At 34.8% G+C, this 23,404-nt stretch overlaps 3 protein-coding genes across 5 annotated transcripts in view; 1 reads left to right on the forward strand and 2 right to left on the reverse strand.

Annotated features, from left to right (window-relative positions):
* The window catches only part of LOC108372220 (tetraspanin-6-like), a 20,941-nt gene extending 8,696 nt beyond the window's left edge, over positions 1–12,245 (forward strand). Inside the window, exons 3-6 of one of the 3 annotated variants that reach the window (XM_017627865.1) lie at positions 5,442–5,597; positions 10,329–10,520; positions 11,748–11,837; positions 12,156–12,245. In XM_017627865.1, the coding sequence (XP_017483354.1) occupies positions 5,442–5,597; positions 10,329–10,520; positions 11,748–11,819 (420 nt within the window). In that variant the 3' untranslated portion in view covers positions 11,820–11,837; positions 12,156–12,245. Of the gene's footprint in view, positions 1–5,441; positions 5,598–10,328; positions 10,521–11,747; positions 11,950–12,155 lie in introns of those variants that run through there. The other 2 variants (XM_017627866.1, XM_017627864.1) reach the window with 2 other exon arrangements.
* On the reverse strand, positions 12,108–14,899 carry Tsp42Ep (Tetraspanin 42Ep). The gene is made up of 5 exons (XM_017627863.1): positions 14,694–14,899; positions 14,301–14,474; positions 14,056–14,211; positions 12,431–12,628; positions 12,108–12,334 (listed from the first exon to the last, which is right to left on the reverse strand). Exons 1-5 carry the CDS (start codon positions 14,751–14,753, stop codon positions 12,176–12,178), a joined length of 747 nt encoding a protein of 248 aa, XP_017483352.1. The 5' UTR covers positions 14,754–14,899; the 3' UTR covers positions 12,108–12,175.
* A 5,070-nt stretch (positions 14,900–19,969) lies between these two features.
* On the reverse strand, positions 19,970–22,660 carry Pgant3 (Polypeptide N-Acetylgalactosaminyltransferase 3; the record flags this gene model as incomplete). The annotated part of the gene is made up of 5 exons (XM_017627862.1): positions 19,970–20,448; positions 20,532–21,320; positions 21,402–21,859; positions 22,031–22,200; positions 22,480–22,660. Coding segments are annotated over 5 exons (1,760 nt in total), but the record flags the coding sequence as incomplete, so codon positions are not given.
* Between the last annotated feature and the right edge of the window lie 744 nt (positions 22,661–23,404).

Genomic DNA, 23,404 nt, shown 5'->3' on the forward strand with positions numbered 1-23,404 from the left:
TAACATATGCATGTTAATAGCGCATATTTAGTGGAAAGGAATTAAAAAACACTCATCAAGTGCTAAAATGTTTATAGTAAAATTGTTTGTTTTATATGTTTTGTAGGAAACGATGGATTCTGTTGCATTTGAGTCATTCCATTGAAAAGAGGAAAAAGACATAAATTTAAATGTGCCCTAATTATCTCTATTTCAGTAGTAACTTCTTTCTAAATGGCTACATTTCATTAACCTGCGGGCAAATATTAAAAAAATCAAAAGAAATTGTAATTTTTGTCTATGGACACTTTTACTTCATTCATAACTACTTTACAACAGTCACAAGGACATATTCCACCAATCCCAAATTTAAATATTTTTTAATATTCCTCTGAAGATTATATCAGCCTAATTTTTATTGAATACGAAAGCGCATAGCATAGCTCGTATTTCACAACACAAATACATCGTTCGTGAAAATTAAGTTCTTTGGCTAAAATTCATCTTTGAGTGAACAAGGGTAAAATAGAGTTCTTTTCAGTGTGCCACCAGTCACATTCATTGAAATGAAATTGAGAAATCGTTTGGTATTTTTGTTAAAACAATTTTATACATTAGTTATCGTTTCATGTTAAATAATATCTTTCGCTGTTTATAGGTTTCGATAGTTAAAATTCACAATTGATGACACAATGGAATGGCCCATTTGCAATTATAGCAGCGGAGTAAGAGCGCGCTATAGAAATGAATTCACAAAGATATGCGGAGATGTCGCGCATAGTAACCATGGGCGCATCTATGTCTGCTTCTGGTTGGATTGTTGAACCACAAGCCAGAATTCCTCCTATTACTGAAGAACTGATTCTCAATCCAGTTAACGCAATAACAGCTTATTGCAAGCCATTGAAAATATGAATTTTTTTTAAATCCACCACCTGTTGCGCTTGCTTCTGCCTTCGGCCGCGCCTAGGGATTATAACCCTTATTAAGAAGAATTCTCCGTGATTCCGGAGAAGATGGGCTTCCGCAATTCCGAAAAGGTATACATATATGTGCATATAACTCCGGCTACACCATCCACAGTATTTTTGCGCAGAACCCACATTGAAATTTCCAAAAAATACATAGTACTAACCGAATTTATTAATAAACTAGAGCTCGGAAATTTGCTACCTTTATTATACCTTTCATGAGCATGAGTATCATAACTTTGGTCCGATGTTTGTAAGTACCAGAATAAAAAGAGATAGACCCATTAAAATGTATACTTATATGATCAGAACGTCGAGCTGAGTCGATTGAGCCATGTCCGTCTGTCTGTCTGTCTGTCCGTCTGTCTGTCTGTCTGTCTGTCTGTCTGTCTGTCGGTCTGTCTGTCTGTCTGTCTGTTTGTATGCAATCTAGTTTNGAAATTTTGCACTGTTGTCCCTCATTATCAAAAGAATACTTTCAGTGAAAATGGCGAAGATCGGGTTGCTATAACCTATAGCCTCCATACAACTGATTATTCAGATATGAGATTTTTTGCCATAGCTCCTCCATTTATGCAGCTAGGAACATGAAATTTCGCACCGTTCTACTCATTACTAACAGAATACTTACAGTGAAAATTACAAAGATCGGGTGACTATAACATATATCTCCCATTCAACTGATTGTTCAGATATGAGAATTTTCGTTATAACTCCTCCATTTATGTAGCTGGGAATATCAAAAGAATACAGTGAAAATGGTGAAGATTTGGTCGCTATAACCTATAGCCTCCATACAACTGATTGTTCAGATATGAGATTTTTTGTTATAAATTATCCATTTATGCAGCTAGAAACATTAATTTCGCTCTATTTTCACTCATTATCAATAGAAAGTTTACAGTAAAATTAACAAAGATCCGGTCGCTATAACCTATTTATTGCCTCCATACCACAGATTGTTCAGATACCAGTTTTTCGATATATCTCCTTTATGTTGGAAGCTAAACCCATTAAATTGTGTTACCGGTTTACATACCGATCACACAGTAGTGAAAATCACTTAGATTGGTGCTATATAAGGTATATCTTTCATACCTTTGATTGTTTAGATATAATTTTTTATATATGTATCTCCTCTATATAAGTATGTATGCCGTGAATAACATAACTGGGCTATTTGACTACACGCGTATGTTAAAGTTTTTATATTCGGGTTTGGACACAACAACCGAAAAACATTGTGCAAATAACTAAATCGGACCCAAGTTTCTCGATAAGGAGCAACGAACATTCTTATTTATTCGTTTATATAAAACAGTAAATAAAAGGCAAATTCATCTGTTTAAATGAACACCACTAATATTTCCTGCAAACACACGTCGATTTAAATCTTTTATCTCGCTTCCGGCACAGAATTGCTTTCTTACAAAAGTAGCGTTCCCCAACTGTTCTGGGTTAAAACCTGTAAAACTGTCAGAAGGCAAAAGAAGCCAGAGAACCGAGTACGGGAACGCTTTCTGGTAAATTCCTGTAAATTCTTGCAACTTCTTGTGAGTTAGGGAACGCAACTAAAATTAAGCAAAGAAGCTGTCAATTTCTTACTCCTTCGTTTTCAGGCATGCCATTGTTACGAATTTCGAAAGTTCGAAAATATGATTCGGATTGCAGAATAATATATCTACGATTCGTAGCAAAATCCGAATACGAAAGAGTTGAGGAATAGAGTTGAATATATATACGTACATACATACATTAGACCATGGCAAAAACCAATCTTACAATGCATACATGATTGTCTTTTTTTTCTGTTTGAACACAAGTTTTTTTGTTGAAAGTGAAAATTGTGATACAAATTTTACACATATGTACATATTTCTTTGGTTAAACCCTGCATGACTTTGAATCCAATTAAAAGTTAGCCATAATAAGTTTGCCAAAAGTTGGCTATTTTAAAAGTCGACAACGAATTCCCGAAATGGCAAAGTTTTATATTTTTGGTGGATTTTAGTAAAATGTGTTGATATTTTATAATTTTTGCACAAGGTATGAAATGTGGATTTATGTGGTGCTTGTTATATAATGCGCTAGACTTTTATAAAAAAATATTTAAGATCGAATAAAAAAAATATATAAATATAGCCAAAACTAGTCAAACTAAAGTTTCTATTATATCTTCCATCACTCCATTTTATTGTTGAACTCCAACACACTGAACAGATAGGTTACTGTCAATATATCGATGGTCCTGTGCAATAACGACACAACTCAAAATTAAAAAAATAAAAACTGTTACTACTGTTAAGTGGCTCTTGTCTCTAATCCTTGTCTAATCCATTGCTAAAGTAAGTACAAAATATTAGACATGGATTTGACAAGGATCAGAGACATGAGCTACTTAACAGTAGTAACAGTTTTTATATTTTGAATTTTGAATTGTGTCGTTATTGCACCAGTACCATCGATATGTGGAAGCATTAAATATCTGATTTATTTTAGAAATATTAAATTTATTTAACATATGGCTGAGGCTCAAAATTTAATAATAGCGGTCGCCTACTAAAAGGAGAATTACCACGTTAATTTTTGTCGTGAATAACAGCTTCTTTTAAGTATATAGTTAGCGTTCGGAGTCGGAGTCGGCGCAAAACTATAGGTTCATCCTCTTTGTGCGACGACATCAAGGCGCACATCACAAATCGGACAAAAAGCTCGGCCAAACAATAACATAATAGGGATATTCTCTTAGTCTTGCAAAGCCCTTGCATGGTGCACAGATTGCACTTAAAAAACAGCTTTCATATGGGACAGCTTTATAAACTCTGCAATTTGTTCACCGTTCAAGGGCTTTGCAAGACTCAGTAAATACCCCTAATGAGTAATCGCCAATCGATTATTATTAATACTTGAAAGCTTTCTGCAAACAGCCAAACCCCGAACACGCTTCATGTGTATATTAGTGATGTAAATTTTCGATACTTTCAAGTATCGATCGATACTCGATACTTTTGCATTATTCCGTTAAAAATCCTTTATACCAAAACCGATAAAAATCGTATGACTTTTAATATTATGTTCTTACTCATAGTGACTTTTTTTAGTAAAAATGTTTTCATTCGAAAATTTTGCATAAAAACAACTGAACTGCTGTTGAAGCTTATTGTTATCTATATATACTTATATATATGGGGATATACTTTTCCCCTTCTTTCCAACGCTAAAAACTTTTGTGAGCTTGCTTAGAGTTTTGATCAAAATCACTCCAACGAGAATTGCCGCTTGTTTGATCCAAGTTGTGTTCTGGTAAATTATAATTTTGACACCTGTTTATACACTGTTCCTCAACCATTCTCCATTCAACCATTGTAAATTTTGCAACCCGTTACTTTGCTTTGGCGCCGCTTGCTATGAAAATATATTTATATAACGATGATGTTTGAGTATCGAAGTATCGAAATATTTTGTCAATACTTACCGAATACTCAAATTGCTCAACAGTATCAAATACATACTATTCGATACTCGATAATATTCACATCACTAGTGTATATGCATAGTTGGGCTTAAGTTGTCGGACAGAGCGTATGAGTAACTCCTTAAAATTTTTAGTCTCAAAATATACGTAAGAATATAGTATGTATGTCGAACTTTTTGCAAACTTTGAAGGGCCTGGCAGAAGTTACTGCCAACGAGGAGTGTCTGGCAATACTTAATATTGCGTTTAGAATACTAATATTTAATATTCTCTAAAATATACATACTTATGTACATAGATGCATTTACAAAAATTTGAAGTTTGAATTTAAATAAAGAAGTTAATGTTTTAATTGAATTTAATCGGACTGTCTACTCAAGCTGGCGGTTAAGTGTACATTCCAGACTTAAAAAAAAAAATGTAAAACAAAAAAACCTTTTCTCACAGAAAAAAATATTACTCCTCACAAAGAAGATTAAACAAGAAGATTTACATCGCATCACCCGGGTATTTTACATTTAATCGGCACCGATATATTTATGTATATTATCCGGGTACCCGGGCAAATCGGGTAATACCCGGCTTCACGGGTAATAAAAACCTCGGTTAAGCGGGTTCGTGGGTATCCTCAGCCCTACTTCAAACACATTTTTTGAGAAGAAAATTTGTGTTTAAATGGCATATAAATTTTAAAAGTCACTTAAGAGACAGCCGTTGTATCAATATTGAATTTTTTAGTTAAATATCTCATACATAGTGAACAACTAGGCAAAAATAATTTGAAAAGATTAGCTGGTGGTTCACTTCCGTCATCTTTTACATCATCTTGAGCGTTCATAGATACCACAGGAAACCCCCTTACTTATAGTTGCATTTGATTTGATATCTGTCGAAAGTACTTTGTGCCCAATAGTATGCATGTCTTTAACTTACGATTAGTCATAGGTAAAATTTTTTGCAAAAAAAAGTACCGGCTTGTATGTAATTTACATTATTACAATTTCGTTTCTTTTAAGTATTGTGCTTTGTTTACAATATTATGCGTCACACAAGCTTATATTGTTACACATCTCGCAGCGAGCAATATAATCACAGCCACAGTTCAAAATGTGGAGTTGCTTTGGGAAAGAGAAATGGTGAGCGAAGGTCCCATGGCGAGCATTGAAAGTCGGGTGAGTACAAATGTATAACTTTTTTAGTGCGCATGCTTAAAACCCTTAGATCTTCCGAGATCTTTGAAGAGATTAAAAAAATATTTTGGAGAGAGGCTGTCACCTTTTTAAATAGTTACAAATACGTTTATTTAAAAAAATTTATGATTATTTAATATCACAATGTGGGTATCACAGGGAAGGTGTTTGAACAAGCTTTAACACTAACATTTCTTTGAGTAGGGTTGGCTATCTATCAACTAAGGTCATCATTGTTATTATTTAACTTCTATTATTTAAATAAAAATAAAGATACGAATGTAATTGAAAAATTTTAAGTGGTCAAATTTTATGTCAAAGTGTTTTTGTGGATTTTAAGAATTCTTTAAAAATTTTACTTGTTATTAGCCTGCAAATTGCCACATTCACAGTATCTAGGGCCTACCACGAAGAGGTTACAGGAATAAAACACCCTACTTTTTATTTAGTTTTTACTTTTTCTTTTTAATAATTTATTTACGGAAGAAAAACTCAATAACTTAAAAAAAATCAAAAATGCTTTCATTATTTCATTTTTTTTGTTTTTTGTTTCCTAGAGCTATTTTAACATCTGCAATTAGATTAGTTTTGTCAAAAGAGGCAAAACTAGTTAATCTTCATCATTGTATCAATCTTGTGTAAATAGAAACTTAGACATTTTAATAGAGTGTTTCAGAGGAATTATTTGGAAAAAATTGTAAGTAATTTTTTTGTCAAGAAGTGTCGCCCTGAGTTTAAATGGTTGTAAATTATAAAATATATAAAAAGTATGCGCAACAAATAAGTAAAAACAGGAACTTTTTGCAAAAATTAATTTACTACAAAATATACAAAAATATGCAATAACGATTGAATTCCATTTTAAAAGCAGTGCCATGATTCGTAACTTTATAATTTTTATTTGAAGATGCCCAATAAGGGTCAAATTCACAGTGAAGTTAACTCAGAATCATGCATTTGTATCGTGTTTTAAAACAAAAAATAATTGTCAATATATTTTCTTACAGTCATTTTTGTAAGACTTATTGTTTATTTAAACAAATTCAAGAGCTAGATCTGCAGTTTTAGATTTCATTTATAAATTTATCAAATTTTTATAAATAAAGCTTACAGCACTATTATATATCTCAAACGAAAGGCAGCACGAACGATTCGTCCGAAGAGGAATGCTTCAAAAATTAGACCAGCGGCATCATTCCAGCCGGTTAAACGTAACCGAGACGATAGCAACGTAATCAATGTAAAGCAAGACGAAGATGGCCGATAAAGTAATAAAATCGCAATCAGAGGCGTCGTTGATTTTTGGCCACTTTTTACCATGCAACGGAAGTATTTAGAAAGGATAAAAAACTATATTTAATAAATACGTGCGCCAAAAATTTTTTTTTCGGCTTCACCCGAACTAAGACTTCTTTACCCGTTTTTATTTCCTTACATACTACAGAAATTTGTATTACTATTAAAATTAAGATTAGCTTAAGAACCCTCTTCGTATTCGACTTGCTGTTCATGCTCGTCCTCGGACACGAATTTTAAAGTTAGCTAAATTCGAGCTATGCCGAACTGCTATAGGGTACTGAAGAGGAAAGCGAAACGTATTTGCCGCAATAGTTAAGAAGAGAGATACCGAAATACGTGAGTGCGAAGAGCTGGAAATACTGGCTAACAAGCAAAACGCCCAAAAATTTTACCAGAGATTTATACCATGTCCCCAACGGAGCTAACCACGTATTCATGGCTGTTGAGTTGGTTATCTGGATAACCCACTTGATTTAGCGTAGTTTCGCCATATAACAATGACAGCACTTAACCATTTCACTGAGATGGTTAAAAGCTAACCAACTCGAAACCACGTCGAAAGCCTGATACAACCCTGTGTTTTCCCGCCATCTGTGGGTCATTAGCGTTAAGATTTAAAAAAATCCGTTCCTTACTAGTGTTCGGAGTTTACTAAGATCAGATAAGATTTACTTCGGTTTTTGAAAAAAATTTGAAATCTACTCCTCTACCCCGCTTGACTTCAAATCTATTCCGTTTTTTTTTCATTCATGTTATGCCGCTCTTGGGGCTGTTTTTTGAGTGTTCACCACCGGTTTCAGTAAAAAAATTGAAAGTTCCCGTACACTTCTGCATCTGTTCTCCTGTTACTCTCACTAGAGAGAGTAAAATTGTAGTTTGACGTTTCCACAGGTTTTAGTCCGAAAAGTACTGGAACAAACTAAATGTAAAAAATTCGTTCCCTACTAGTGTTTGGGTTTAACTAAGATCAGATTAGATTTACTCCGGTTTTTGAAAAAATTTGAAATCTACTCCTCTACTCCGCTCGACTTCAAATCTATTCCTTTTTTTCATTCATGTTATGCCTTCTTGGGGCCGTGTTTTCAGTGATCACTACCGGTTTCAGTCAAAAAAATGAAAGTTAGCCAAATCTCACTGTTAAAAAGTTGTTTTTCATAGCAATGCGTCAATAAAGTAACTTCGTTACTTAATGATGTATGGCTGTAGAAATTGGCGGATGCAGAACTTTACTTAAGTTGTTAAAAAATATATGTAGAATGGAATTTATATAAAGTAGAAGAGGTTAGGATCCACCACTGGGATTAATTTTTGCCCTTCGAGAGGGGGATTGATCAGTAGTCTGTGAAATTATCATTACAGGCATTTGTCACAAAGTTTACCGCTTAATGAATTTTTGACAATGGGTCCAGCTCAGCGGAAGAAACAACCTTTATGTGTGATAGAATCGCTTGATCAGGTCTTAACGATATCCTTATAGAGAGTGTATTTTTAAATTTTTCCCAGCCGATTTGTTTCTTTTACGTGTATGCTCTTAAAGTTCCAGGATCACGAGTGTACTTAAAACTTATGTAAAGATAGTCAGATAATGAGTGCTTTGTAGACACCTGCCAATCTCATTGGTGACCTTTGACCTTGAATAATTTTTGTTAGCACCACTAGTATAATTGGGGGATTTTTTTTGCAATTGTATTTCTAAGACCTGTGCCGTTACTAATGTCATTGCTATTATTTAACACTTCCATACCATTGCTATTGCAATTAGCATTACTATAATGTAGGGCTGTGCGATTATTCGATTACTCGAGCAAGTTGGTTAATCAATTATTCGGTTAATCAATTACTCGAGTAATCAAGATTTTGATTACTCAAAACGATGATTAATCGAGTTACTTGAAATATGATTACTCAAAAACAATAATTTTTCTCGTTAAAAGAGTTTGCTTTGGAAAATGCTTATTTTCATTTCTACATTCTGTATATCAAGGCGAATTAATATAAGGTGATAGCAGGAGTACAAAAACAAAAATTTACATGTATTTTGTTTTTGCTTTGGCGGCATAAACTGTCAAAATCTGTAAGAGTGTGTGTAGAAATTCAAACAAAATTTTTCAATTTGATATCAGAAGCCGCACGGCGAAACACATACACAAAATCAGCTGAGCTAGTAACACCACCTTATATAAATTCGCCTTGCTGTATATAAAAAAAAAAATTTGTTTTAATTTTTGAAAACAGAAACGTTGTTTTCAAAGTATCAAGGAACTTTAACTACTTTATACATATGTATGTAAAGAGTTGAAATGTTGATTACTCATTTTACTCGAAATGTTGGTTAATCATAAAGCAAATTACTCAAATATTTTTGTTTTTGGTTAATCAAAAATATTGATTACTCGAGTAACTGAACTTTTGAGTAATCATAATTTCCAATTAATCGAGTAATTGAGTTATTTACTTTATGATTAATTAAAATTTTGAGTAATCAATTAATCGCACAGCCGTACTAACATGTATTATCGTAATATAAATTGATTTTTTGTCCCTTACATTCAATAAGTGCCGGGTGCTCAAAGCCTGGTTGACTCTAATCATCGGTTAACATCGTTATCGTCGTTTTCGACTCCATGCATTTAACACGGTGCCGGTAACGTCGATAATGATGTGTAACCGGGGACTAGTGTCAACCAGGCTTTGAGCAACCGGCCATAACCAGATCGGACTCTAAAAAAAATTCTGTGTGGAAGAATCTGGAAAAAATGTGGTAGATCTCAAAAAAATGTGGTATATCTTTGGGTTTGGATCAAACTTTGTACAAAAATTAAAAAAAATCTGCAAGGTTTCACCCAAATGGCAAACTTTTTAATTAGACTCTAAAAAAAATTTATTTTAGTATAATAAAGTGCAAGATTGAAGTTACTAAAAAGTGCGTTGTGTTTTGGAAATTGTTTTCCTTGACAGTGTAAAGCAGTTCCTTCCATATTAAGATATTTTTCGAACATATTTTAAGAGATTTCTGCAACCTTGCGGAGTGCGAACAAATGTGGCACGTTCCAGAAACAGCTAATTGGGATTTGCCAATTTTTACAATTTTCAAGTAAAAGTAAACAACGCCTCAGAAAACTTTCATGCACTTAAATTTGCTAATACTTTCACAAAAATCGCCGTTTATTAACATTTTCGTTATTAATTCTTTTTATAAATCATCTATTTTGCAATTTAACACAATAAAAAAAAAACCAAAAATAAAACTACTCAAAAACGCGAATATGTGGTAGATTTCAGACCTTGAGTGGTAGATGTGGTAGATGCCCAAAAAAGTGGCAGATCTACCACAATGTGGTAGAAGTCCGATCACTGGCCCTAACTCCTGTTTAAGTATTACCGTATTGATTATTTTTACTTCCTCATTTTTAGTTTCACTGCTGTGGCCTACATAACTACAGCGACTACACCTCTACGAATTTGCCTTTGCCGGCTAGTTGCTTTTATACGGAAAACGACGCCTGGATTTATTATACTGATGGCTGTTTGGAGAAAGTAAAATTTGCTGCTGGTAGAGCAAGTGATGCATTGTCCATTGCTGGCTTTCTGCTTACTGCGACACAGGTAAATACATACGGTGGCGAAAATGTTAATAGGGAAGAAACATTTTAGCAAGCTTGGGCTATTTTTCTTTGTTGAAAAAATTATTATTATTTGCTTTTGAAAATATAGTAGCTTGCTATCTAAAAAAACATGTAAATCAAAATTTTGAACTTTGAAGAACAGCCAGTTCGAAAACAGCATATCTCAAAAAAACTTTTCAAAAACGTCCTATACCAGAATTTGGTTGATAAACGCCTTATTTCAGATAGGTCGATCTTCCACTCAGCAGCCGATTTGTAAAGATTCAACGAATTTAAAAACAAAGTTTCTTTAAAATTTTAAAATTTTTAATAAATTTGTCTAGATTTTTTTTTAATATGCAGTTTTGTAGCGCATTGAATTTTAGTGCAATAAATTGACAAAAATCAACGGTAAGTCGCAGTACTTCAAACTTGCACTTTGTTATACCAAAATTGAATCGGCTGTTTCTAAGAAATCTAATTAAAAAGCTCGAAGTTTTGGTGAAACTTTAACGAATTTTACGATAAACAGGGTTCCATTGGATTCTTGGAAATATATAGTGGCCCTGGAACTGAAAATATTCTTAAAATTTTTGAAGTTGATTTGTATAGTGAAGACCAGTAAATTAGGTATTTAAAATTATACCATCGTAATTCTTGTTTAATTCTCTATAATAAACGTGGTTCAAAAAACATGGGCGTTTTTCAAGAATTATTTTTTAAATATTTTTCTTTATGACGAGATGGTTTATTTTGTGAGAATCAACAATTTTTTGTAATTTGTTTTCGAAAACTCATGTTGAGATATAGTTAATTAAACAGTGTTAAATTAAATTTTGAAATTGTATCTATTATTATAAAGTCCTGAAAAATATTAGTAGATACCGGCCATATGTGTACTACACACATCGTTACCTTAATACAGAAAGTCTCTATCTAAATATTTTGTTTCTTTACGGAGTGGTGAAAAACCTGCATACAAAATCAAGTCCCTTTTGCTGCGAATTTCTTTTAGAGGCTGTTTATTTAAGAATGTAGCTAATTTTATGCTATAGTAGACATTTTTAAAATCCAGTAGGTGTTTGGTGAGTTGTCGGCAGACTTTTGTATAATAAATTATTATTATTGAGTAAGGGCTTTTTTATATTAAGGTAACGATATGTATTTACACTGAACATCGTGCATTGTGGACGTTGGTTTCTCAAATATTTTTATTTTATTTTTTCAGGTGATGGCCTTAATATTTTCATCCGCTCTCACTTTAGCGTATTATCGAACTGGAGAGTACCAAGAGTTGTAGTAAAAAGCGAAATTTTAGGTAGACATTTATTATCTTCACATCCCCTAAAAACTTGCAGATTTAAGCACTTCTAAATCTTGATATTTTTCTATCAAAAATAATTTATTAAAAATTAGCGTATAAAAATTAAGAATGTTAAATGTTTTCATATGATTTCTTTTTAGCTATGATATGAGTTTACAATATGTGTATAAGTATTTATGTACATTGTATGTGTATGTACATAAAACAGTATTAGTAGTTTACAACTACTTACCTAAAATTTCTATTTCTAATTTTAAACATAAAATTTCAGATACTGCGAAATTAAAAATTAAATATGAATTTTTGCAATAGTACTTCTTTTAGCACTTTCATTAATTGGAGAGCAAATGGGAGCGCGAGTTGACATGGTTGAAGTGCGGCCCAGGCTGTTGAGCCTCATAGTCATCCTCTGCATTGCCTGTGCGATATGTTGCGCGATGCCGTCTGAAAAGCAAAATGCTCAGAACGCACGAGTAGAGAAAGACAGCGCACTTTAAAAAAAAATGTGGAGAAAGATATTTTTAATACCAATATTAATGCATAAATATGCATATAGGTATATTTCCATATGTATTCTAAGTATTTACTTGAGTGATCAGTAGGGACCAATTGAAAACATTTTCTCGCTCCATGGTCTTATGGTACGTCGTTTCCAGCGCTTCAACACACCCGCGAGTAAATAAATTCGATTCAAGCGTAGCATTTTGGTAGCGATAACAGCTTACGGGCGTTGACATACGTCTGTACCGGTAGTCATTGGCATTATATAGGCCACAGCAGTGATACTGGTGATGATAATAACGATTTTTTAGTTCAGTTAAAATTAAATTAAATATGAGATGAACTAAAATAAAATAGGGTGTAACTAAATAAAACAAAATTAAATTAAATAAGTGTTAGTAAAAAAAATAGAAAGAAAGCATGTAAAATAATATAAAAATACTGAATTAAACTAAATACCGGGTGTTCATACATATTTATGTACTCTATTACTATTTTTTTTGCTACCCTAATATGGGATGCGAAAGTGGTAGTCGTCTAATTTTACCCATTTTCAATGGCCTAATTGCCGTTTTCACGAAAGCAATTAAGTGAAAAATAATTTCTTTTTCTGCTAGTTTCCATATAAAATTCAAATAAAAAAAAACCATTTCCACTTAAATTGCTTTCGTGAAACTGGCTTTTATTGTTAGTCTAATACAAGCATACTAAAAAGTCTCAATTATGTACGAGTATACTTCAGTTAGCTATTATAGAACCATCCGGACCCGACGGACAGTGTTCTATTTTAGAAAAAAAGACAAAATCAAATATGTATCTGGAGAACGAGAAGAGATAGTCGAAGGTCGGTTTTGGTAATTTTCATTAATTTCAAAATGATCAAAAAATTTATAAAAACTGTGAGTTTTTTTGAGTTGTACTTAACTTAATGTTCAGGCAGTTGTTTTTAAAATTTATTAGATTTTTAGTAAGTAATCTAGTGACTTTATCAATCATTTATTTCAGACATATACTGCCGGGAAAAAGTATTGGCACACAGAATTTTTTACAGTATATACAACAATATTTTATATAAATTTTTTCCGCTAAAAAATTATAGTACTACAAAAAAAACATAAAAATATAATTTATGAACTTTATGCAAAAATCAGCAAAATTCAATAAATTTTCGTGCAAATTTTTTAGAATTTTTGTGAGTCTGCAGTTTTGTAGACCAATAAATTGTATTATAATGAAGTGCAAGTTCAATGAACCTAAAACTTAAAGTAGATTTTTGGCAATTTATTTTCATGCAGTTTCTTCCATACAAAAAAAAAGCATTTCAAAAATTTTTTGTATGGAAAAAATGCGAAACACCTCCAACAACAAAGTGGAACGAACGACATTTTTATAAAAAATTGGTGAAAAATTTTGAACAAATATTGTTGCATATATTTTGAAAAAATTTCCGTGCCATTACTTTTTTCGGACAGTGTACTTTTACAAAAAAAAATATTAAAACCTGGGCCCAAATTTTCAGTGCATGTTTAAACTTAGATCAGGTGAATTGCGTTCATAACAGCTGGCTGACATTTAATTCGCTAATCTTAGTTTAAGCCACCTAGCTCGAGCGTTTAAACTAAGCTAAACCGCAGTCAGATTTAAACATTTACTTAAATTATGTAAGTCATCTTAACAAAGAATAAAAAAAACATTACTTCACTTCACTTACATTTAACTCCACCGAGTGCATTGTCTCTGGATCTACACCAACTTCATCCCATGCGTCCTCCAGCAGATCCAGCGCATTCGTGAAGAACTTCTGATGTTTATACGTCTGCATTTGCAGCAATTGTGCTGCCAACAACATCAGCATGAAGAACGAGTACTTTGAGGTGTAAATTTTTTGCAAATAAAAAGGTGAGTATGTAAGTAAATAAACAAAAACTCCAAGCAAAACAGAACACAATAACTCACAATTACACTGACGCCTAACGACTCGCAGACAACACCATAACAGCCAAAAAGCGTGGCCATGCATACAAAAGAGCCCAAAATGATACCAACTATACAGTAGGTGTGCTCGTCCGTATTCGGTATGGCATACTCCAAGCCGAAAGTGTTCAAACAAACAATGCAAATGCCAAGTATCTGTGCAAAGAGGTGAAATAAATAATAGCAATATTAGCGCAAATGGCAAATAAATAAACAAACAATAATAATAATATTAAATATTTAGGTCAATCAGTCAGTAACACGACAAGTGCTGATTTTAATGCCGCTAGTGGGTGTAGTTGTCGATAATAAAAGCAAACAGTTTTGTTTTTTTGCATGGCATTTTTTTTATTATATTTTGTCTTATGTGCTTACCAAACTAAAAAAATTAAAAGCGAATACAAAACACTTGACAGTCGAAAGGATTACACTCATTTTATATGTTTTAGTTTAACGTCTCACTTAGCCGGTGTAATTTAGTTAAAAAAATATTTATAAAAATATTAATATTTATTGTCTAGCTATGCAAACGATTTGTTTCCTTACACACCAAAGTCGTAACTGAAGTCGATGTCAGAAAATTGTATGTAAAATAAATATTAACATTGCTTGTCAATGAAACAGGGCGATATTTTTTCTCTATTATTCAGTTATTCTATTTTTGGTATTACACCCAACAAACATTATAACGAAGAAGAGCGCAAGATGTACCCGGATTAGCCGGGCTCTAACCGGTTGCCCAAGAAACAAGCTCGTTGAGGTCCCCTGGTCGCTTTCTGGGTACACTTGAGGTGTGGACAAAGATCCTTATTCGTGGCTTACAAGGTGTTTGGCCGGTCGCTGGAAAACTACACTAAGCTAATGTGCAATGAAGGGACCAGCATATTATGGACCTCGACAAAATAAGCAAACCGCAGCTGAACCTACGGATGCCGACTAGCATTTCATGCCCTCGGAACATCGGCTCCACGGCGAAATGAAGATGCGAAATACCCAGCACGTTGTTTTCGAAGCAGTCCCTCTTAGGATGCCACCGGGGTAACGAGAACAAACACGCACTGCTTCGTAACGATTGTTAGGCGTACACGTGAAAAGGCGCCTCCTCGTCTGAAAATACGATACTAAGCCATTCTCGAAGAAACAACACAACAGAGCATATAGATATAGTGCGTTGGAGGCACCTCAATAGCTAATACGACATCAGCCACATATTTGCATGTCCGTCTCACTTGACCGCCCTGACGCCCGAAGCCTTGTGGTCAGAACCCATCAGCGCAGCGCTGTTCTCAGGCCTCATGCTCCACAAGTGGGATAAAAAAGAGGTCAGTCTCCACTAGTCTGAGTTTTGACAGGTCTAATCAGCACATTGCTCTATGAACTCATATGTAGTACATAAAAGGGGTTTGGCGTTTTAAGTTTGTAGAAAATTTTGGTTGTACCGAAACAAATTAGTGCATTTCACAAAGTATTTGCGTTAGGTTTATATGCTTTATCTCGCTAGGGTCTGAGAGAGCTTATTGAGAAATGTTGACCAGTCACATTGAGTGATGATAGACTTGCGCATCAGACATCTCGTTTTCATCCATTTCGTTATGACCTTATGATGGCAGATATTTGGTCATTTGTCTGTGGGGTATTTTACTTCTGCACTGTGGCACACAAAGCTGCAGACTCTGTTGGAACGAGTGTTAAAGTGCAAGCTGCAAACATAACACAACAGCTCCAACGGCCCCATATATTTTGATACCATCTCTAAAGAAAATGAGCGAATCCACTAAGTGTCATCGTCAATTTCACCTAACGGTAGATTTGGGAGATAAACCATGATTCAATAATCATGAATAAACAGTTTCGACAGGATAGAACTATCAAAAGAGGAGGGTTACATGAATTGGTCTAAATGGTCCTTTGGCATGGACGTTTGTGGTGTATGTCCTGATGCATTCTGGATGTGCAGGATTTTAGCCTGCTATAATACTCAGATCATAATTAGCGCGAGTCTCACGAGACAACACGAGCTCTTCGTCGTTGGTCTCCGGAGATGGCACTCACGATGAGACGATCTCTGATGTGCCTAGGAGGGGGCTCGGCTTTAAGAAAGGACCAGCATTATATATAGTCAACGTACTATAGGTGGCATCAGGAAATAACATCCTGTGACAGGTTTATGTGCGGTATTCTGACAGATCTGAAACATCGTCCACTGCGCCCTACTTCTCTTCGGCAACCACACCGAGACAGTACAGATGTACATGCATCTCTTTCTATTTATTATTGCATGAAGCCGTTTCTCCAAATTGGTTTCGGTAACAATCATTTAGTCTCGTTAAATGTCTTAGCTCTCCTGTAACATTTAGTCTTAAAATCCGACCAGTGCATGGCTAATAATTCCGTAGGATACAGGCCCCAAAATGTATTGCATTTGAGGAAGTTATTAACTAAGAGACTAGTTTTGGAGTATTAAACCTCATATAACTGCGAGGTTGATGCAATGGGATATATTAGGACATAAGCCATATGCCTGAGCATTGCATACGTATAAGTAGTTAGTAGCATTCGACCTTCCGGTCCGTTTACTGTACTCGTAATCATTGAGTACAGACATCTTCTTGTAAAGGTGATGGCTAAATCGTTTACCCGTGCGCCCATATTTTGGCTTATTGGGCATTTTGTTGTATAAAAATATTGCTATAAGTAGTACCTTTTCGTATCAATTTGCGCATGTTAATGAACTTCGTTAGTGATAACAGCCGTATGTATTAATATTCAATGCACTAACACACATAATTATACATACTAACTGAAGAGATTCTGCACGCAGACCTTTGGCTATTAAGCTAAGCGTTCAGTGCTCATTTGCATTTACGCTAACACTTCGAATAATTGTTAGGAGTGTACGTGAAGGGACAGCGATTATGTGCATATGGAAATTGTGTACCTCTTATATGTATATAAAAAGACTATGTGTTTCTGTTGGTATGACGTTTATAGACTCCAGAACCACTGACCCGAATGCGTTCAAATCAGTGTTGGAACAAGGTTAATCTGATTAACGATTAAAGTGTTAATTGCGATAAATTATTAAATACAATAAATGTCACCTAGGTCGGTTACTTCATCAATCGTTGTCACCAAGCTTAACTAACGGTAGGCCCAAGAAAGGAGCTGTTTCGACGAGGTCGGACCAAAGGGTGTTATATGAGTTGGACTGAGCTAAAATGTAAAGAGGTGTTGAGTGTCGTGGGTAGGTTCCACATGATGGACACTAATTGGGGATATCGGGGTCGAGTCTTTATAAATGTCTGTTGAGACGACTACAATATTCTGACCGTAATTGGGCCAGAGTAGCGCGGATTTCTCGTAGTAGTCGAAGCTCAGAGTCTACCATAGGTGGAGATTGGACTCCGATTGCGCAGTAAATAGATCGTGAGTCGTGGTAGGTAGTGACCGATTCTTTATGAATGCCGTTGAACACTTCATGCACACGGAAAGATTCCTTCCTTCGTCCAGGTGATGAAGAGGTTCGCCGTTGATTTCGTTGGTGAGAGGGTTGGGCTCCTTGGAGTGAAGAAGCGAGATAGGTCGGGGAGGTAGAGGTTTACTTTCGAGCAGAGGTCATCAATTCAATTTTCAGACGCCAATATCGAACAGTCCTCAGCGTATGAGATCAGGGAAATTCCCCACAGTGGCAGAAGAAGCTTCAAGGTATGGAAGTTAAACAGTACGGGGGAGGACAAAACCCTGTGGAGCCCCTTGCTTAGTTCTTCTAGGTTTTAAATTTTGAAATTAATGTCGTTCGACAATTCGAGAGCAAATTTGAATAATGTCTTTGCGCAAACTGCCTGGTAAATATTTATTGGTCCAAGAGCGAACGTTTATATTGAATTTACACGTGAAGGATCAAAAGTCATATTCGGAAATGGCCAAGCTCACGTCCTCCAGCCGCTTAACTGTCCAATTCATAATAAGACGCTTTAAAAATGAGGGCAGCCTACAGTACTCATGCATGGAGATTGACTACAAATAAAACGTATGGTGTCTGAGCGAGGATCCATTCATTAGTGTAGCAAAAATCAGTGCAACACTTCTTCAATCCAAACAAAAAGAAGTTCATCCTGAAACTATGTATATGAGAAGCAGTGCATGATGTCGGGTTTGAAAATTATCCTGATAGGTGGTGCTTGAGTGTAGATATCTCTAAAAACCGTATTTGCAGTTATTTAAAATCCGATTTGATTCTAATTGAGGACTATATTAGCCACGTGCATAAATAGCAATACTTTTTACGATAAGTGTCACTGGAGTCAGGGGCATGTCTATAATTGGTAAATGATGCTAATTTAGAACTACGTATGTAGCAATTTTTCCAAAAAACCATAGGTTCTGTTTGCCGGCACCGTCAGTAATTCCACATGAAAGGCCAACTGGTGAACTAAACGCATGGCTAAATTCTTCCATAATTTGTAACTTATTAATATTTTAAAAACCTTAATGTGCTTAATTTTAACACCAATTAAATAGCACGAGTGGCGTTGGGTGACAAAAATATTGATGTTTATTCCTTTAAAAAAGTTTTTCAGAACTGAATCGAGTACAAAATAGTTGCTAATACTATAATGAAAGGCTAAGCTGTCATACTATTTCCACTGAACGTTTAAATTCACTAGAAGCGCCAAAAACTCGAACGAGCCGACCGATAAAAGAAAATTAAATAATTTAATTGAAACGATTGTTATTCCTTAGAAATATAAATGTAAAGGTTTACTCCTGCATGGCGCATATTTTACACATTGGCTACAATGTGTTCTATGTTCACGTGTTGGCAACCCACCGATTTATTGATTTACACGCCAGATGGGCAAAAATAGCAAAATATATCGCCTCTTCATAAGCATTGCAATATGTTTCTTATATGTATTGAGATATATATTTTTTATTTATTTAGCTAGAACTGCATCTTTACATTTGTAGGGTGTAGCCATGATACAAAAATCTATAAATATTTGAATCATGGGGTGCTGCGAAGCGCGCCAGGCAAGCTAGTGTAAACATAATTTCGGTTTTGCTTAAATACTTAATTGTATTTTATCCCGAATATACGTTTTCTCGTATACTTAATTCATTCCACAGCAAAACGAAATGCTTGTGATTATAAATAAGCAAGTGATTCAAAATTATTTAATACATCTAATTACGCGTGCGCCTGTAAAAGATAATATAAAAAATCCATTGTTATTTTCGTGTTTAATTGGCAAAAGAAGAATTTATTTAATTTTAAAGCAGCAGTAAGCTGTTCGTAAATAGCAGCATTAGCAGTTGACAACTTCAATTTGATTTAGTAGCATTAAGCATTGAGTTAACTAACAAGTTTAGCAAGAGAATTTGATTACCTTCTATATTTTAATAAAACTTATCAACTTAATTATATCTAAATATTTTTTGCACGTACTTTCAGTACGCTTCTTAATGTAAACGCTTTTTTGTTTACAAAATTTCATTAAAAATAGTGTTAAAATAAATAGTAGTTTAGTAAATATTTACTACTACTCTAGTCGAACAGGTATTTAATAATAGGTATGTATATCTGTGTATATTGTGGGTAAAAGTACTGATTATGTTTATTGGTGGTTATTGTTGTTGATGTTGTTTCCTTTTTGTTTGCGGTGTTGGTTCTTGGTGGCTGGTATTTCGGTCTCAGTGCTGGACGTAAGAACTAAAGATTTTTTTCTACAAATTTTCAAATAACAAAAAAATATCACAAGTACACTTCGCAAGTGTTCATTACTTCGTGTTTTTCGCTTGTCTCCATGAATTGATGCGTCTTCTCTTCTAACATGATGCTTATCTTAATTTTATCGTAATTGTTTTTAATTTAATTGGCATTTCTAATTGCTTCTGTAAAAAAAATTCGCGCTTTATAATCTTTTGTGATCGCGCGGTTTTGTGAGTGATTTTCTGTAAAACATTTTTAAATTCTCCATGGCAGTGGTATGAGACCCCACTTCTGCGTGATGTCTTTATAATCACATTCAATGGCAACAACGATTTTCTCCACCTTTTCGGTGCGTGGCATTTTGGTTGCTTTCAAGGTGAGGCAAAGTTTTGAATCGCGGTGCGAAATATGCTGAGTCTACAAAAGGGATAACAAACAAAAGCGTGTGCAAAATTAACAATGCATGCAATAGAAAATTACTACCAAATTTGGCTACTCACATCCATGTCGTAGATCCAATACTGCCGCGGATGATCTAAGCACATGGTCAATTGCACATTTGAAGTTAAGTTGCGGCTCTTAAGCTGCTGTATAACTCCTAACTTCGGCTCTCTGTACGTCAGACACACATTATCATTAGTCATGATTTGCCCTTTCGGTGTAACGACATACATATCCATAGACTTGGGATGCGCATTGCAATCGCCAACTGTAGCCGTTTGCAATGCAGTATGCGGCAAATCCTTATCCGTCGGCAGCAAACACTTGTCGCGATCCAAATCGATTAGCGACATAAATTGTTCACCATTGCTTTCGATTTCTTTAAAAATTCGCGGCCACTCGCGCGACAACCGACGTCCTGGTAAATTTTTCATGTGTTTCGTGTATGCCTGCGCACACTCAGTCTCGCCATCTAGCCAAATAATTTTGCCAAAGAAACGATCGGGTGTTGGGAAGAAATGTTCCGGCCATATAGTCTCTAAATACCAGGAAAATGGTTTGCATTGGAGTTTCTCGCGCAGGGAGAGGCGATCGCTGACATCAATCCGTTCACGTGTCTCCAAAGAGAGACCGGATGTGTACAAGAGTATAAAATATTGCCAGTCGTCCATCCAAGTCATAGCGGCGCGCGCTAAATTATTTCCCAACACTTCGCTCATGCCGCCTGGGAAGGTGTACGGTGTAGTGCTGCGGAAAACATGGCCTACGTGCGAACAGGGACAGATTTCGACACGACCTCCACATTGCCACACGCGGAAAGACATCTCAACATTTTCGCCGCCCCAAATCTTAATTGTAGTAGATGACGTTTAATAAATCTTTCTCACAACAATTACTCCTTTAATTCCAATTTTCAAGCACATCCGTACCTTCATCTCTTTGTCGTATGAGCCAATTTCAAAGAAATAGCTCTTGTCGATTGCAAATAGTCCACCAGCCATGGCCGGTGACGCGATCGGCTCAGTGCGGTCACTCTTTGGCGTTGCTCTGTTGCGTCTGGTGCTGTACCATCTAAAACTGAGCTGCCAATTAAAAGCACCCCAATGATTTTCAAATGTTTTTGTATAACTAAAATTATCATCGGAAATTATATCGATAACCGGCGCTACCACATTGGTGCGTGACTCCTTCACACGCTGCAGCAAAGGCTCTAACCAGCCGCGCGTGCACTCGCAGTGCGCATCCAAAAAGGTCAAAACGTCGCCCTTAGCATGCTCGGCGCCCAACAAGCGCGCTGGCACTAAGCCGCCGCGTTTCTGTATGCGCAGCAAACGTGTTGGCACCGTAAGTACTTTAATATAGGCTTCGAGTTGCTTCTTCAGGTAAGCTGTAGAACATAATACATATACAAGTTAGTAAAACAAAAAAGCTTTGAAAGGTTATGTGTTAAATGTGTTAATTACTGCATTTTGACAACGGCTATGAAATTAATTAAAGATATGCAAATTACAATGATGCATAGCTTATTTAAAGTTATTTATCTTGTCAGTTTACTTACAGCGATCGCTAGCATCGTCAACAAGAATTATTTCTTTGATCATTTTACGCGGCGACCGGTTGATAACGCTGGTTATTGTGCGCAAGAGCACCGACCAGGCCTCATTATGAAAAACTATTATCACTGATGTTGTGGGTAGTTCGTTGTGGTCATACCTTTTGTCACGACACCTGTAGCAAAATAAAAACAAAAATATATATACATAAGCCAATTAAGCGTACGCGCTAACACAAATATTTTGTGATGTTTTTCTTTTGATGATTTTACGCCTAGTCAGAATTTCAGGGTCACTGCAATACTAAACATTTGAGTGTGGGCTATTTTTTATACACAAATACTTTTCCGTTTTTTGGTGCATTTTTTGGGCAATGAAGTTGATGATCTTAATGTTTTAGTTTGTTTCGTACTAAGCTTGATTTTCTATGGTCAGTGGATTGTTGTGCACTTACTCTTTTATTCTGTAATCTTTTAACGTACGATTCAAGGGTATACGGTCACTGGCCAGTATATTAAAGCTATTTAGCTTGAAAAATCGTTGCATGCGGAAGCTATCGCGCGCTGGCACTACAACTGGCCGTCCATCAGCACCTTCGCCTTCAATGGGATTGAATAGGTTTATGTTGTAGTCATCTGAAAGAATTTTAGATATTTAAAAAAAACGAGTTATACGCATAAGTTATTATGCACACCTCACATACATATGTGTATACATACAGATGCGATCAACTAATTAGCTACGAAATTCAAAATGATATTGTCTGCAAATTATGTTTATTTATTTTTAGCAATTTTCATATAAATAAAATACTCTATAACAGGAACTACAATAATAGTTTAAAAGCTTACACAAATTGCAAAAAATTTTATCAAATTTCAAAAATCGTCATCAAAATTTCAAAATGTTTAATCAGAATATTAAGAAAAATTTGGGGTATGCAGTTTTGTAGCCCATTCAAATGTAGTATAAGGGCTAGTTTTTAGTCATTAAAAATTACAGATGATTTTTTNTTGCAGATTTTTTGTTTTGTTGAGGGTATTGCTGTTTATTTCCATATAAAAAATGTTGATCATGTGTTATATGGAAGAAAATGCGCAACACCCTCCACAAAAAAATTCTAAAAAATCAACGGTAATTTTTAACGACTAGAGACTTGAACTTTCTTATACTACAATTGAATGGGCTACAAAACTGCATACCCGAAAATTTTCTAAATATTCTAGTTAACAATTTTTTGAAGTTTGATTATCTTTTTTTTGCAATTTGTACAAGCTTTTGAACATTTATTATTGTAGTTCCTGTTATAGATAGAGTATTTTATTTATACGAAAATTGATAAAAATAAATAAACATAATTTGCAGACAATATCGTTTTG

The sequence above is a fragment of the Rhagoletis zephyria genome, unplaced genomic scaffold, assembly GCF_001687245.7.
Source record: "Rhagoletis zephyria isolate East Lansing unplaced genomic scaffold, Rhagoletis_zephyria_1.1 Rzeph_scaffold_05553, whole genome shotgun sequence".
Taxonomy (NCBI): Eukaryota; Metazoa; Arthropoda; class Insecta; order Diptera; family Tephritidae; genus Rhagoletis; species Rhagoletis zephyria.

Excerpts from the sequence above, each read along its gene's own strand:
- Tsp42Ep (XM_017627863.1), bottom strand. The coding sequence starts at position 14,753 with ATGAGTGTAATCCTTTCGACTGTCAAGTGTTTTGTATTCGCTTTTAAT. Across the intron at positions 14,475-14,693 it reads CTTTTAATTTTTTTAGTTTG|ATACTTGGCATTTGCATTGT; the intron begins GTAAGCACATAA and ends CTCTTTGCACAG. Across the intron at positions 14,212-14,300 it reads CGTTAGGCGTCAGTGTAATT|TACTCGTTCTTCATGCTGAT; the intron begins GTGAGTTATTGT and ends TACACCTCAAAG.